This window comes from Apium graveolens, chromosome 7 (genome assembly GCF_009905375.1).
Source record: "Apium graveolens cultivar Ventura chromosome 7, ASM990537v1, whole genome shotgun sequence".
Taxonomy (NCBI): Eukaryota; Viridiplantae; Streptophyta; class Magnoliopsida; order Apiales; family Apiaceae; genus Apium; species Apium graveolens.
The window spans coordinates 4275201-4290349 of NC_133653.1; the positions used below are offsets into that span (position 1 = coordinate 4275201).

At 34.8% G+C, this 15149-nt stretch overlaps 2 protein-coding genes across 2 annotated transcripts; both read left to right on the plus strand.

Moving 5' to 3' along the window:
- Positions 1 to 920: 920 nt before the first annotated feature.
- On the plus strand, positions 921 to 4008 carry LOC141671411 (receptor-like protein 6). Its single transcript, XM_074477648.1, has one exon. The coding sequence runs from the start codon at positions 984 to 986 to the stop codon at positions 3870 to 3872; it is 2889 nt and encodes a 962-aa protein (XP_074333749.1). The 5' UTR covers positions 921 to 983; the 3' UTR covers positions 3873 to 4008.
- A 5966-nt stretch (positions 4009 to 9974) lies between these two features.
- LOC141671417 (aquaporin PIP1-3) lies at positions 9975 to 12373 on the plus strand. Its single transcript, XM_074477659.1, has 4 exons — positions 9975 to 10410; positions 11117 to 11415; positions 11835 to 11975; positions 12089 to 12373. Exons 1-4 carry the CDS (start codon positions 10083 to 10085, stop codon positions 12182 to 12184), a joined length of 864 nt encoding a protein of 287 aa, XP_074333760.1. The 5' UTR covers positions 9975 to 10082; the 3' UTR covers positions 12185 to 12373.
- Positions 12374 to 15149: the final 2776 nt, after the last annotated feature.

The following is a 15149-nucleotide window of genomic DNA, read 5'->3' on the forward strand; positions in this document are numbered from 1 at the left end:
AACGCATCCAATTCTACCCATTTTATACGGCAGTATTGGAATTTGTTTCCCCGGATGAAAACAAGGTTTAAGAAAATATTGTTTCCTTCTCCTGAAATTTCATCGGTGCTTAGAAATAGCTCTCCCAGACCAGCGTTCAGTCTTTATACCGGTCTTCTGCTCCTCGAGAAGAGATTACTACAATACATGGTATTTTTTTTGATTAATTTGACTTATATATCTTTATTTATTTGAGGGGTTGAGCTAGAATTTAACCCAGAATCGGAGGAAAAAAATAAACCCTTAATCAATTCAGTTATCTCGTGCGTACATAATACATTTTTGGCACATTTGGAAAATGCGAGTACTTACGACTAAGTGTATAAACGAGCCAAATTGTTCGTGAGCTATTTAAGCTCGGCTTCGAGCCGAGAGTTTTTCGATTTTTTTAACCGAGCCGAGCCCGAACTTCAAATTACTCGACTCGTATCGTAAGGTTCGCAAGCCTTATCGAACCTCTATTATTTTTATTCTTTTTGTTATGAATATATTTTTACAATTTTTTTGATATTTTTGATATATTATTTATTTATATTTATTCTTGAGTCAAACTCGAGCTGAAGTTGAGCCAAACTGATCATATTTTCAGTATTTGTTAATATTTAGGGAAATTAATTCGAGTTTTCGAGCCGAACTCGAGTTTACCGAACTTTTTACAAGCGGAGTTTCGAACTTGAATTAAAGAGTCGGTCAAGCTCGAATACGAATTCAGCCGAGCCTGACGGTGTTCGGCTCGGCTCGATAACACCCCTTCTGACTCCAAATAAAAGTCTTTAAATTGTACATTACAGCAGTCACTTGCACAGTATTTGCGAAGAAGGTAGTGCAGCTGAGTACTGACAAGCAACATCTATGAATGAAAATAGTTAAGTCTGCCTATAAATAGAGACATGATTCCTTGGTAACACAAGTACAACCTATATATCATTCTAACGAGAAATATAATGTCGAAATTCAGGAGGTTTTTTACATTCATGGTGATGCTTATATCTGTGCAATACCATTCAGTTGCTTCATCAGCAGCTATACATTTGAGTCCTGCCATGCAAAAACATGCATTGTTTCAGTTTAAGCAAAGCTTGCAAATAACTAGTCCTACAATTTGCTCTTATCATTCCCTATTTGATGATTATTCTGGAATTTCTTCGCATGAAAAGACGATGAATTGGAACATGAGTTCTGATCACTGCACATGGGAGGGGGTTTACTGCAAACAGAAGACAAGAGATGTAATCGGACTGGATCTAAGTTGCGGTCAGCTGGTAGGAGCCATACGCCCAAACAGCACCCTCTTTCAACTCTCTTATCTCCGGTTCCTAAACCTTTCTTGGAACAACTTTTCGCTCTCCGATCAGTTCCCTCAGGAATTTGGTTCCTTTGCAAAAGGTTTGACACATCTTAACCTCTCTAATACTAAATTTTCAGGGATAGTTCCCTCAGGAATATCTCTTCTGTACAAACTGGTTTCACTTGATCTTTCAGAACTTCCTGTCAAACTCGAAAATAAAGTGTTCCAGTTAGTGCTGCAGAATTTAACTCAACTGAGGGTACTGAAACTAAGAAGGGTTGACATCTCCTCTATTTTACCTACGAATTTGTCTAATTCCCTAAGAGTTCTTGACCTTGGTGGTACTCATTTATATGGAGCATTACCCCAAGAAATTCTCTTCCTTCCACAATTGGAAGAAGTAAATTTATCCGATAATAGCATAAACCTCACTTCTTCATTACCCAACATTAAGCGGGGAAGTAGTGACAGTCTTCTCAGTTTATCCACTTCCCTAAAATATCTTAAACTTGGGGGTTCTAATTCTGGTGTTTTACCGCAACAGGTTTTCCACCTTTTCAATTTAGAGGTACTAGATATACATGAAGGTAACGCGAACCTCACTGTTATGTTACCGAAAGTTAAGTGGGGATGCAGTGCTAGTCTCCGAAAACTTGATCTTAGAAACATAAACTTGAAGGGTGGAGTGCCTGATTCAATAGCACTCCTAGAGTCATTAGCCACTTTGGTTCTTTCCAACTGTAATTTGTCCGGACCTATACCAAGATCCATAGGCAATCTCAGCCGACTTGCTCATTTGGACCTCAGTTACAATTATCTCAATAGCAAAATTCCAGAAGTTCTAGCTAACCATACAAACCTTAGAGTTCTTGACCTCCTTTCTAACAATCTCACTGGTCGATTACCCTCTTGGTTGTTTGAGCTAACATCACTGGAAGTCTTAGATATTGGTCATAATAGATTCACAGGTCAACTAGGCGAATTCTTTTCATCTAATTCACAGTTGCAACAGTTTTCTTGTAGAAATAATTCACTGTATGGACCTATTCGACAATCATTTTCTGAACTTGTCAACCTTAACAAACTAGACTTTTCTTTAAACAATTTCAGTGGTATTTTGGATATAAAAATGTTTTCACGCCTTGAATACCTGGATACACTTTCTCTTTCTGATAACAGTCTATCCCTCATAAGTACAAGTATGGCTACACTCCCTCATAAGCTCAAGTACCTGTACTTGTCATCTTGCAAGATGAAAGAGTTCCCGCGTGTATCAGGAAATGCAGAGATCATCAAACATATAGACCTATCAAACAATCAAATTGAAGGGGTAATTCCTCAGTGGATTGGGTCAGTGGGCAGCGACTATATAAATCTTGCTCACAACAGCATAACAGGTGGTCTTGAGTTACTACCTTGGGATAATATTAAGATTCTCGATCTCCAGGACAATTTGCTCAATGGATCATTGCCGAGATTGATCTGTAATGCAAGCTATCTTGAGATTCTAATTTTGTCTCATAACAATTTAGGCGGTGTACTACCGACTTGTTCAACAGTTCTGAGTCGCCTTTCAGTGTTTGATCTGCGGATGAATAATATTCAGGGGAGCCTTCCATCCAGCTTAGCGAATTTTCAGTATCTTTTAAGTATGAATTTGTATGGAAATAAGCTAGAAGGAAAAATCCCTTCTTCTTTTGCTAAATTTTATTACTTGGAAGTTTTTGATATTGGAAGCAACCAAATAAATGATACATTCCCGCAGTGTTTGGAAGCTCTTCCAAATCTCCAAGTTCTTGTCCTGAAATCAAATAAGTTTCATGGTCTTATAAACAGGAATTCTAAGGTAGAACACCCATTTCCTAGCTTGAGAATATTTGATCTGTCGTACAATGAGTTTTCAGGTCCACTGCCAGAAATATATTTCAGGAACTTCAAGGCTATGATGGATGGTGAGGTGACTCAAACAAACGGGAATTTCATTTATAGTGACTCCACGACTCTAGTGATTGAAGGAGAAAAGGTTGACGTGTTTAGAATGTTACCCATGTTCACAACCGTTGATGTATCAAGAAACAATTTTGGAGGAAAGATTCCTGAAATCATCGGAAATTTGTCAGTGTTGGAGTCACTAGACCTTTCATCCAACCAACTTGAAGGAGAAATTCCGCAACAACTCACTAGTATACTTCCACTTGCACTTCTAAATATGTCTTACAACCAACTCAGAGGTCATATTCCAAAAGGGCTACAATTTAATACGTTTTCTAATGATAGCTACGTTGGTAACTTGGGGCTGTGTGGAGTTCCCTTGTCCAAAGAGTGTGAAATTGATGCTGGAACCCAAGAAGATGAAGAGGACGACGATTATTTTTATAGTGGATTTACGTGGGAAGCTGTGGTGATTGGATACGGGTGTGGAGCAGTGCCTGCGTTTATTGCTGGATACTTGATGTTTTTAGCTGGAAAACCAAAATGGTTTGCTGGTATTATTTCCAGGGAATTGGAGCTCAAGATCAGGAAGATGGGGATTAAATGGAGATGATTAAAGATTTGCTTTAATTTGCAAATGATGTTTACTGTTATTCCATGTAGTCAATATTTGAGAAATTTTATTTCCATGAGTTTCTTCTCTGTTTGTCTTGATTCCCTACACACATTTGCATGCAATATATTTACAATTCAGCAAAGACTGATCATACATTGTGTTAGAGTACTAAGATAGGTTTAAAAACAGGTATGTTTAACATTACTTTTTAAGGATCTTAACCGTTTGTTTTATTTTTCTGAAAAGTGCTTGCTGAAAAATCGCAGTTTGTGTGAATAGCTCTTTCATATAAAAATGATCCCAGAATTGCATTAATTCTATCCTTTTCTTGAAATTGCGTTTAAGCTTCGAAAATACCTTTAGGAGACTCATTCTCATCAATTCTCAAAGTCTTGGTCTTCGTCTAAATAATACACTTTCAGGGCGGGTGTTGATATTTGTCAGTTCTCACTGGTTTTCTGAAATGTGCTTGTACTAATAAATTGAATTCGATAACATAGGCATTCTGTGTAGGTGTTGCATATTATCCGAATGCAATTGTACTAATTTGGACTATAATTTTCTAATTAAATAAGTTGAACATACTAGAAAATCTAAAAAGGTAAATAAAGATCTGACACTTTGTCTGGTTTAGATTGTTATCTACAGAATCCATTTCTTTTAAAACATGAATATCATATGAGATTCTTCATTTTCTTTTTGGTAAACAAATGATATAGAGGTTTAAAAAGACAAGTTCAGATAGATTGCTAAAAAGAGATCACATTGAAATGGGGAAGCAAATAAAAATTGATAACAGATAATGAGAGAGATTTATGGCAATGCAGTATTTGCAGACTAATTGCAGTATATGATTGTTTATTTCCATAAAATAAAACACCAAACTCAGTAATTTTCTTGAAATTAACAACAATACTGATCTTGATATGGTCAACACAAATGGTAAGAAGATACAGATGACTCTTAGTATCTGTCAACTTACACCTTTCAGTAAAGAAATCAATGCATTAATAGAAATTAAAAGATTCTGAAAAATCCTATCTTTTTCTTCCTTTTGTAGATTAAAGTGTACAAGAAGATCTGCATAAAGATGGGGAGAAATGTAGAACAAAGGAAGCAAGAAGTGGGAGATCAGCAGAGGCTTAAGGTGTTCAATTCAGTGGATCATCTTGTACATCGGTAAGAAACACTTCAAAAATTTGGCTTTATCTTTATTTTAATCTAATTTTCAGTTTGGTTTTCATATGAATGCATGTTCTAGTAGTAATTATGTTCCAGGGTTCTGTCCCCTTAAAAAAATATTGTTCAGGGTATTGTTGATGGTTTTGAGATTTTTTTGTGAAGTCCCCAATCAAGGATCGCAACTTAACGTGAGTGTTACTTATCTATATTGAACGATTTCATCAGGATGAAAGGCGGACAAGGGGTTTCTATGATAATTGATAAAAAACACCAGCTGCTACATTATGCCAGTCTAGTATTTTAGTGCATTTTATGTCTTGCTTGTTTGCTTTGCACAACTCATTCAGAATTGAAGGGTGCATGAATTGGATGATTTAGGTTACTTTGCATGCTTAAAAGTATGTAATTTTATTGATAATTCAATACTGTTGTTTAACAGGGTGCTACTTTTATCTGTGATATGAGTTGCTAGGTATTTCCATGTTCAGATTTGTGAATCAGGTCATTTCTGTTGTCGTAAAGTGCTATTTGTTCCGATTCATTTGATAAGAAGACCGCATTTTACATTTCTAATATTAGCAATCTGAACCTTCAGTTTGAGTTTTCTGTCATCTGGGCTTTTAGTTTTGCTCTATTTCTAAAATAAAAATAGGTAAGTGAGGTCAGTAGATTTTTTTAAAAAAATCTGTATTGTTTATCGCAAGCTTTCGTTGCCCTTTGTTTACTATACTGAAAGGACAAGAAGAATGAATCTGTATTCTCAGCAAATTATATATACTTCACAGGGGTGACTTTGCAAAACTCACCATGAGTACAGAATCTAGCTAGTTATGACATTCTTGTGCATTATATATCTTGATGCAAGCCCCTGTAAGCCTATTGGCTATATGATGATATAGTTATCTTTAGTATTAAGGTTTTATTTTGGTTGAGTATATTTTGTTTTTTTGCAGTTCATATCTTAGGATCGCGAAGTAGCTTGATAGTGAAGCTCTTTAATTGTTGGTTCCTGTGGCTCTGAAATGAGTGTAGACAGGAATTTCCAGCAGATATGGGGTTTTAGAGGAAGAGATGATGATGTTGATTCTTCAAGTGATGATTCAAAATCAGGTGAGGCAAATCATAAACTGGCTTCTGCGGTGTTGCCTGTTAACGATGAAACTAGTGATGATCTAGATCATCAAAAGATTGATAAAGTTGAACCAGAAGGTGTGCAACCAAAAAAACCGAGGACTAAGGAAGGGGTGACTCCGAAGGCTAAAGGTAAGAAGAGGAAGACAGAGGATGCTCCACAGAAAGAAGTCGGTAAAAAGCCTAGAGCCAGGAAGAGGAAGACAGAGAATGCTTTAAAGAAAGAAGTCAGTAAGAAGAAGAGGAAATCCAGTGCTCTAAATTCCGCGGTACTTGATGGCTTGAAGATTTTTACAGAATCAATAATACAAGAACTTAAAGTTGAAAGAGAACAGATGTTTGCCCGAATGAAAGAAGACATGCAACAGTTGGTGTCAAGTAAGTCTAGTAGGCCAACAACAAAAACAAAAGTCAGACAGAGAGCTGGTGAAACTGGGAATAAGAAGATCACTAAATCAGAAATGAGACCTCGAAATTGTAGTGGTGAGACCATGGAAAGGTCTATAGTAAGCAGTAGGATGCCTGAACCAAAAAATTGTTTCAACCCTTTACAGGAGCATGTTAAATGTGATCAACCTGTACAAACCATCAGCTTAAACACAAAGGAGAAAGGAGGACATGCTAGATTGTTGGCGGATCAACCAATGTATTCATATAATCAATCTGATCATTTAGCTTCTTCTGCGTATTTGGCACTACCCTCTGCCCCATCAGGCAAACAATTAGAACAGCAGAACACTGAATCTCCTTACAGGAATTGCCTAAAACCAGGAGTACCTGGAAATGGTAATGGTACAGGATTGGATTTTGCTAGTGGCCATGGAATTGTTGCAATGAACGCGATGAATCCTGGTGGTTACATTTCTGGATCCCAAGTAGAAGTACCACTTCCAAATTTTGCTCAAATGGGATCCAAAAACACGAGTTTCAGTGATCAACACCGCACTCAAACTTCCAATATGGGTAATGTATTCCACCTTCCACTTCATCAGAGATTCGAGAATTCCTATAATATCCCAAGCCAGGTAACCGATCTATCCCGAGACAATAACATATTAGGCTGGAGGATGAATGGGGGAAACATAATATTTTCTGGAAATGGTAATGCTCTACCTGACAACATTGCTAGCAACATGGTTCTCAACCGCATTCATTACAGAGCTGATGGAAGAATCGCAGAATGTGGTATACAAGATATCAGAGATGGCAACTTCAACTAAACCTGTAATTAAGACAGGTTGATCACTGATCAGTGATGCATGAACTCTTTAGGGAAGAACTGTTGGTTCCATTTCTTTTGTTGTATCGAATGGCAATGACTCGTTTACTGTCTCTCATCTTGCATTTCATGATCAGGTCTTTGAATTCAGCAAGGCTTCATAACAACATGTTATATATACTTTTGTTTAAAAGAAAAGGTCTTAGTTTTTTTTTGACGAGTATCTGTTCTAAGAAATTTTCGGGATGAGCAAGGATCGAATCCAGGACATGGCACGACAGATTATAAACTCCTAACCACTTAAGCTATCCAACCATGCTCAAAAAAGATCTTAGTTCATTAGAACAAAAAAAAATCTAAATTTTGAAAGTGTATAAAGAATGTGTTTAGAAGTTGTTATTCTGCTTGCATGGTGCTGATATTGTAAAGGGTGTGTTTTGTGGGCTAGCTAATAAGGTTGTGGATTACATGGATCATGATGAGTTTTTTGGAGTGGGCTAGAGTGAGTGGCCTCAGACTAACAATGAAGTACTCAGCCTGAAATGATTTCCTGTTTTATTTTCTTCAAAAATTTTATGAGTAAAGATTAAATCATTTGTCACAGTCAGTTTTTTTGGGTAAGGAATGCTTTGGAAATCTGGATGCATGGGATATTGATAGGGTGGAATTTTTCGCGAACAGATGATTACATCCAACGATTGTCAGGGACCGAAATCCTAAACAGTATAGAATACTCACTGATGACATACATATGAGAATACTCTGCTTGCAAGATTAATATATGATGATTGCATCAAAGCTGAAATGAGTTTTTGTTGTCACATTTTGTGTCTCAGAGCCTGCAATGCTTAATCTAGTTTCATTTAATAAACACTTCAAAATGGCCTTTGGGGTTTACATTATTGCTCATCTTACATTTAATTATACTAATTGATTACATGTTCATCTCATTGAAATCCCAAGCCTGGTTTAATACAAAGTCATAATATACAAGAACATGACATGTCATAATATTCCATGTGTTTTGACAACTCTCTTATCCCTAAACCATTATACAAATCTTATAGTAATAAGCAATAATTAAAAAAAAACTCGTAATGATCATGTAGATAATGCCTTATCCTTTTTAATCGCCTCATTCTAATTGGAGTTGTCTGACTGCTTATATTCTAGCAAACTGCTCCTCCAACAAACGATGTGGAACAACTTCTAAGAATATAATGATTCACCGGCAAACCCCAAGTTGACAAACCGTTGTCAAAGACTCTCCTTTGATATTAACGGGCTGGCTAACCCCAAGTTGACAAAGGACCATATCCATATCGGAAAAAACATAAAAGCCATGTGTAATAAGCAGTGTTCTGAAAAGCGCATTAAGCGGCCGCCTAAGCGGCTGTTTAAGCGGAATCAGACCATTAAGCGCTTCGATTTTATACTAATTGGATAATTAAGCGTTTTTAAAGATTAAGCGGCCTTGTAAACGGATTAAGCGCTTATTAAGCGGATTAAACGGTCTTTAAGCGGTCAAACCGATTTTGACTTGTTAAATTTTTAATTTTTAATATTAATATTTATTTTAATAAAACAATGATCTTGATTAAAAATAAAAATATATAAATTTTTAAGAAAAAATTATGTTTATATTCTTGATACTTTATTTATTTTCATTGTTTTAGTGTTACACATATTATTATTATTATATATAAAATTTTAAATAAATATTATTTATCCGCTTATAGACCCGCTTAAAATTTCACTTAAGCGTCCGCTTAACCGCTTAAGCGCCAGAAGGTCATCTCGCCGCTTATGACCGATTTGCGCTTTTTAGAACACAGGTAATAAGACCCCAGCTCAGCAGCTCTCCGTGAGTCTGAGTTGTCTTTCATGATTATCACTAATGATTTTTGGCATAAAATTCATTTATTTCAAACTGAGCTCTCTCAAAAATCATATTCAAACAGTCTTATTTACTTTTTGTTGGTAATATGACTGTACAAACACCATACAAATAAATGTAGCCGTTGGGTTCTGAACGTTGTTCAAGCTGGTCCTCACTACTTTGTCATAAAGCATGTAAGTCCAACGGTTATGCACACACAACTTCAAACCAAACAAAACAGTCACACTTATTATCCGCAATTTAAATCGATTAATTTTAATTTTCGAAATCTGGAACCACGATAATTAGTGAAAAAAATTGATTGTAACATGGTTATAGAAATCGTCCGATTTTTCAAAAATCACCGATAAATTGGTCAAAAATATTTATTCGTTTCATTCAATTTTTAAAAAAATTGTCCAATAAATTATAAATTAGTACCTCCACTAAACATTTCCGATTCCCGAAATTTGTAACGACAGTCTAGTACGACTAAGAAAATAAATAATAGTGACATGACAATCTGTAAAGGATAGACACAACAAATAACAACAATGCATGATACAACCTGCAAAATCATGTCACAGTCCACTCCTTACTTTCCAGACCAGCATTGTCCCCACACTCAACAAAACCAATGATTTACTTCCATTTTAAACTTCTTCTCAGTCTAACTTTAACTCCACTTTTCACCTATAAAACACCCTACCATTCTCACATACAACACACACATTCTTGATTTTCAGCTCATTTTTTCAAGATTTTCAATATTTTCAAGATTTTGTGTTAAGTAACAATGGAGGGTAAAGAAGAAGATGTGAAAGTAGGAGCAAACAAGTACTCAGAAAGACAGCCATTAGGCACATCTGCACAGACTGATAAGGACTATAAGGAGGCACCACCAGCACCTTTGTTTGAGCCTGGTGAACTCACTTCATGGTCTTTTTATAGAGCTGGCATTGCTGAGTTTATTGCCACTTTCTTGTTCTTGTATGTCACTGTTTTGACTGTTATGGGTGTTTCTAGAGCACCTAATAAGTGTGCTTCTGTGGGTATTCAAGGGATTGCTTGGGCTTTTGGTGGTATGATCTTTGCTCTTGTTTACTGCACTGCTGGTATTTCAGGTAATTTTTAACCTAATTTTTACCCTTTTTTTACCATTTACTGTGTTTCTTGATGTGGGTATTTTAGGTAATTTTTGGCCTAAATTTTGCATTTTCTTGATTTACTGAACAAATTTACTGTGTTTCTTGATGTGGGTTATTCTTGTTTTTCCCCATTTTTACTGCACTGCTGGTGTTTGTCTTTTTAGCTTAAATTTTACACCTTTTTGATTTACTCAGCAAATTTACTATGTTTCTTGATTTTTTTACATTTCAATAAAAATTTACTATGTTTTATTTACTGCTTTTGGTGATGTTTATTAACTGCTAATAGCCCAATTTTTGTTTAGAAAATAGTGGTATTGTCTTCACCAGATCTAGTTTGTTGACATTCTAATATCAGAAAATTACAGTCTTTAAAAGTTACCATGGTCTAATTTCAGAAATTTACAGTCTTTAAAATTACTGAATTTCTTGATGTGTGTATTTGTTGTTTCATCCAATTCTTTGCATTTCATATTGCTAATGACCCTGATTTAGTTTTAGAATTTATGTTATATTATCTTTTGGTGTGTATTATATACTTGGCTCTTGGCCAACTAATTTAAAGTAACAGTCTTTAAAAGTAATTGTGACCTTGTGTAAATTATGCTAATTTGCACATTTTTAGTTTTATAAAATGATAACAAGTTAATTGTGGGCTTATGTTGGTTGATGTAATAAACAGGAGGACATATCAACCCAGCTGTAACCTTTGGTTTGTTTCTGGCAAGGAAGCTTTCCTTAACAAGGGCTGTGTTCTACATGGTGATGCAGTGTCTTGGTGCTATCTGCGGTGCTGGTGTTATCAAGGGGTTTGAAGGATCCTCGAGGTTTGAGCTCAGTGGCGGTGGTGCTAATGCTGTGAACCATGGCTACACTAAGGGTTCAGGCCTTGGTGCTGAGATTATTGGCACCTTTGTTCTTGTCTACACCGTGTTCTCTGCCACTGATGCCAAGAGAAGTGCCCGGGACTCTCATGTTCCTGTATGTACTCTAATACAGCTCAATTTACTGCTTTAATTAGTATGATGCTTGTCTATCTGCACTTTAGATGAATCAATGCCTCACTTTGATTTAACTTTAAATTTATAGACAATTAATAATGGGATTAATAAAAAGTTATCAATTGTAGTGGAAGGAGCACTAAAACTATTACCCTTATGTCTTTTTGTAAAGAAGATTCCTTTATGTCTATGGTCCTCGGAAAACTAGGACTGTAATGTAATGCTTGTGTGTGTGCCTTCTAGTCCAGAAAAGAAAACGATGTTTTGCTTTTGATCTTTAGCATTAAGTCGTTAATGTTGGTTCACTCATAGACATGTGTGACTCAATTGTAGAATCACATTATTTCAATGAATCCTTTAGCTTATATTGCATTGGTTGTGTCATGAAATGTATGGCAGATTTTGGCCCCTCTTCCTATTGGATTCGCCGTGTTCTTGGTTCACTTGGCCACCATCCCCATCACAGGGACTGGCATCAACCCAGCTAGAAGTCTCGGAGCTGCCATCATTTACAACAAAGACCATGCTTGGGATGATCACGTGAGTAATCGTTATCAAGAATATAAATTTTTCACTACAGAGTTTTATTTTCGTAGTCTGTTCTTAAAATTATAGATTGCAATACTAACACACTTGTCTTGTTTATCTACCAGTGGGTATTCTGGGTTGGTCCATTCATTGGCGCCGCTCTTGCTGCAATGTACCACCAGATCGTCATCAGAGCCATTCCCTTCAAGAGCAGATCTTAAGTTTCAGTCTCCAAGTATCGATTATTAATCGTTCCTTTTGTCGTTCTTCGTGAAGTATTGTAATTTGTGGATGTTATGTGGATTGAATATTGATTAGCAGCTGTTGATTATGCATGTAAATTATCAGATTATGCTCTATTTAAGCTTGACTTTTCCATCTTATGAATGAGAGATTCTTTTGTGGTTTCAGCATGTTTCTGCATGATTGTCTTTTATGCTTATCATTTTTCTTCCCCCTATATTAATCAGAACTTTCACACTTCAATATTTGTTTGCAAAACTCCATTATAAAAGCATTTATTTATGCATTATAAAAGCACCCTTTGCAATAAATCTATATAATTTGTATATTGAGGGGAAACAAATAATTTTCTAAAACTCAAAATTAATTTAAGTATTTCGGGTTTGTGTCCAGATTCGACTCGTAATAATGGATGTAATCTGAATACGGATAAGAAATAAGAAAATTTGAATCCTACTTCATAATTCAAGCAAATGTCAAAATATCGAGTCAAATTTCACCGTCAGCCAATGTTGTAAAAATCGGGAATCAGGGAAGATCGGCGGAGCTATCGGAAGGATTAATCGGAGTAAAAATCTGATATATGTATTATGATATTAAATTATATTTCTTATATTATTATGATTATATTAGTTATTTATTAACAAATATAAATTTATTATATCATAATTTTTATAACTATTCATATTTAAATTAATATGATGTTTTAATTTGAATAAATAATTATCTCAAATAAAGAAAATTTCGTAATGATACTTTGATGGGGATTTAATCGATCGAGGATTTTTAGAACACGACCGTAAAAATGGAAAAAGAGCGACCACAAGAGTGTAAGCCCCGTTCAGTTAATCCGTTAATGGACCACGTGAATGACTGTGTAATCGGCCAATTTGACTTGTGAGAAATCTAAAGGCTCCACCTCGTCTCAGCCCAAACATAAAGGTTTAGGATTTCATCATCAAGTTGAACTTGTTTCCAAGCCCGCATCTCTGCGGATAAGGGCCCGGGGACTTTCCTGGGCCGGACAAATAAATTTGCCGAAAGCCCAATCACGTCATCTTGTGGTCATTGTGTAATGAAGTTACATGTCAGCTATTATATACGTAGATTTTCTTTTGTAAGTTCTCGATGTGGGAACTTGGAACATGGAAGCACAAACTCAATGTGTAAAAACAACTTCACTTCTCAACAACAAAAGCATTGGTCGGTTACATTTAATATTTTTGTTTTATTTTATTTTTTATCGAACAATATATCAAAATTACAAAAACTCGATAATTAGCCCACTCCAATACAATTACTTTAAAATGAATGAAGTTAGCTGCAAGGTTTGACTCATTTAAAATGATAATTATGTTCTTAGTCATAAGTTCAAATTTTATGGAAGGAATATTTATAATCATGTCTCCTGAACCAAAGTCTGACCAGAGTGATTTATCTTGATTCATGTATTTTGTATGTTATTGCGTGAGCCCGTCAAATTTATTCAATACACTCCCAAAAAGTAGCGGTTGCGAATTCTCTAAGATAAGAAAAAAAATGAAGTTAAGAAAATGATTGCACTAAAAAATTGGTTCACAATTTTTTTAGTACCACATATTCGAACACACAAACCCATTTTAAATAGTTATTGATCATTTTTAATTAAAGTGCTATGTATAATTAGGGAACAATTTAAATATCCTTTCGTATTTTAAAAATTCCCGATTTAAGCGATTATTTTTTACAAAGTACCGGATCGATTCGATTTTTTTAATTCAGTTAATTCTTACGAATATTTTTATTGGAGTATATGTAATTATTTATTAAAATCAAAATATTATATTAATTTAAATATGAATAATTATTGAAATTATGATATAATAAATATATATATTTTTATCATAGGTAGCCCGCAACCCCTACCCTTCGGGTGCACACCGGATAAACCATACATGCTCACACTCACACCGGATAAACTCTACATGTTCACACAATAGTCCGTAAACCATGTGAACCACGGTAAACCGCATTTAAGCGACATGTTCTAAATCAGGAGGTATAATCATAAATTTTCCTCCATTGAGATTCGAACCTCTGATCAAGATGATAATTATCTCTCTTTAAAGAATTGAGTCAACCCTTAAATAATTAATATAATCATAAAGATATATTAAATATAATTTAATATTGTAATACATCGAATTTCTTTCAATTAATTTTTAATTAATCCCAAATCACTAACTCAAACAGATTTTTCCACATTACCGATTTTTACGACACTCGCATCCTTAACATTAGTTATTCGGATTTGGTGCAACAAGTTAATAGGAATGAACACCTACTTTCATACCATCAAGATCAATAAAAATATATTTTATAATGTCACATCCGTGAATTCATCAGCACTTCATAAAAAGTATTTAGTAGATCATTAAATAAAGAAATATTATCTCAAATTGGAAAAAATATAATTATTTTAATGAAAAATCTCTCTAAATATGTACTTAGGAGAGTTACATTATGAATACGTAATGTATTTTATTGAGAGAATTTATTTTTTAAATCAAATAATTACGGATATACCATTCTTGCATTAACATTAAAAAATATTTGTACAAACTCAATATTTTATTATATCAAATTTTCTAGTGTCTGCTAATAATCCAATGAGTTGTCAAAATTTTATTGATAGATAATTTATTAATAATGATGAAGCCTAAATGCATAAAAATCTCTACCAATCAAATTTTACAAATAAAACTTCGGTTTGTCTACTGTGTGCTTATGGGCACATGCTAAGAAATTGTGATTGATGAGTTATAAAAATTTTATTAGGAGAAATTCGTGTGCATGCAGAGGGTCTATCATTATTAGTGAGTTTTCCATCAATATTTTAGGATCTCTAACTCTTAACATGTGCCCATTGGCACACACCGGAAAAATCCATAAAATTTTACTCCC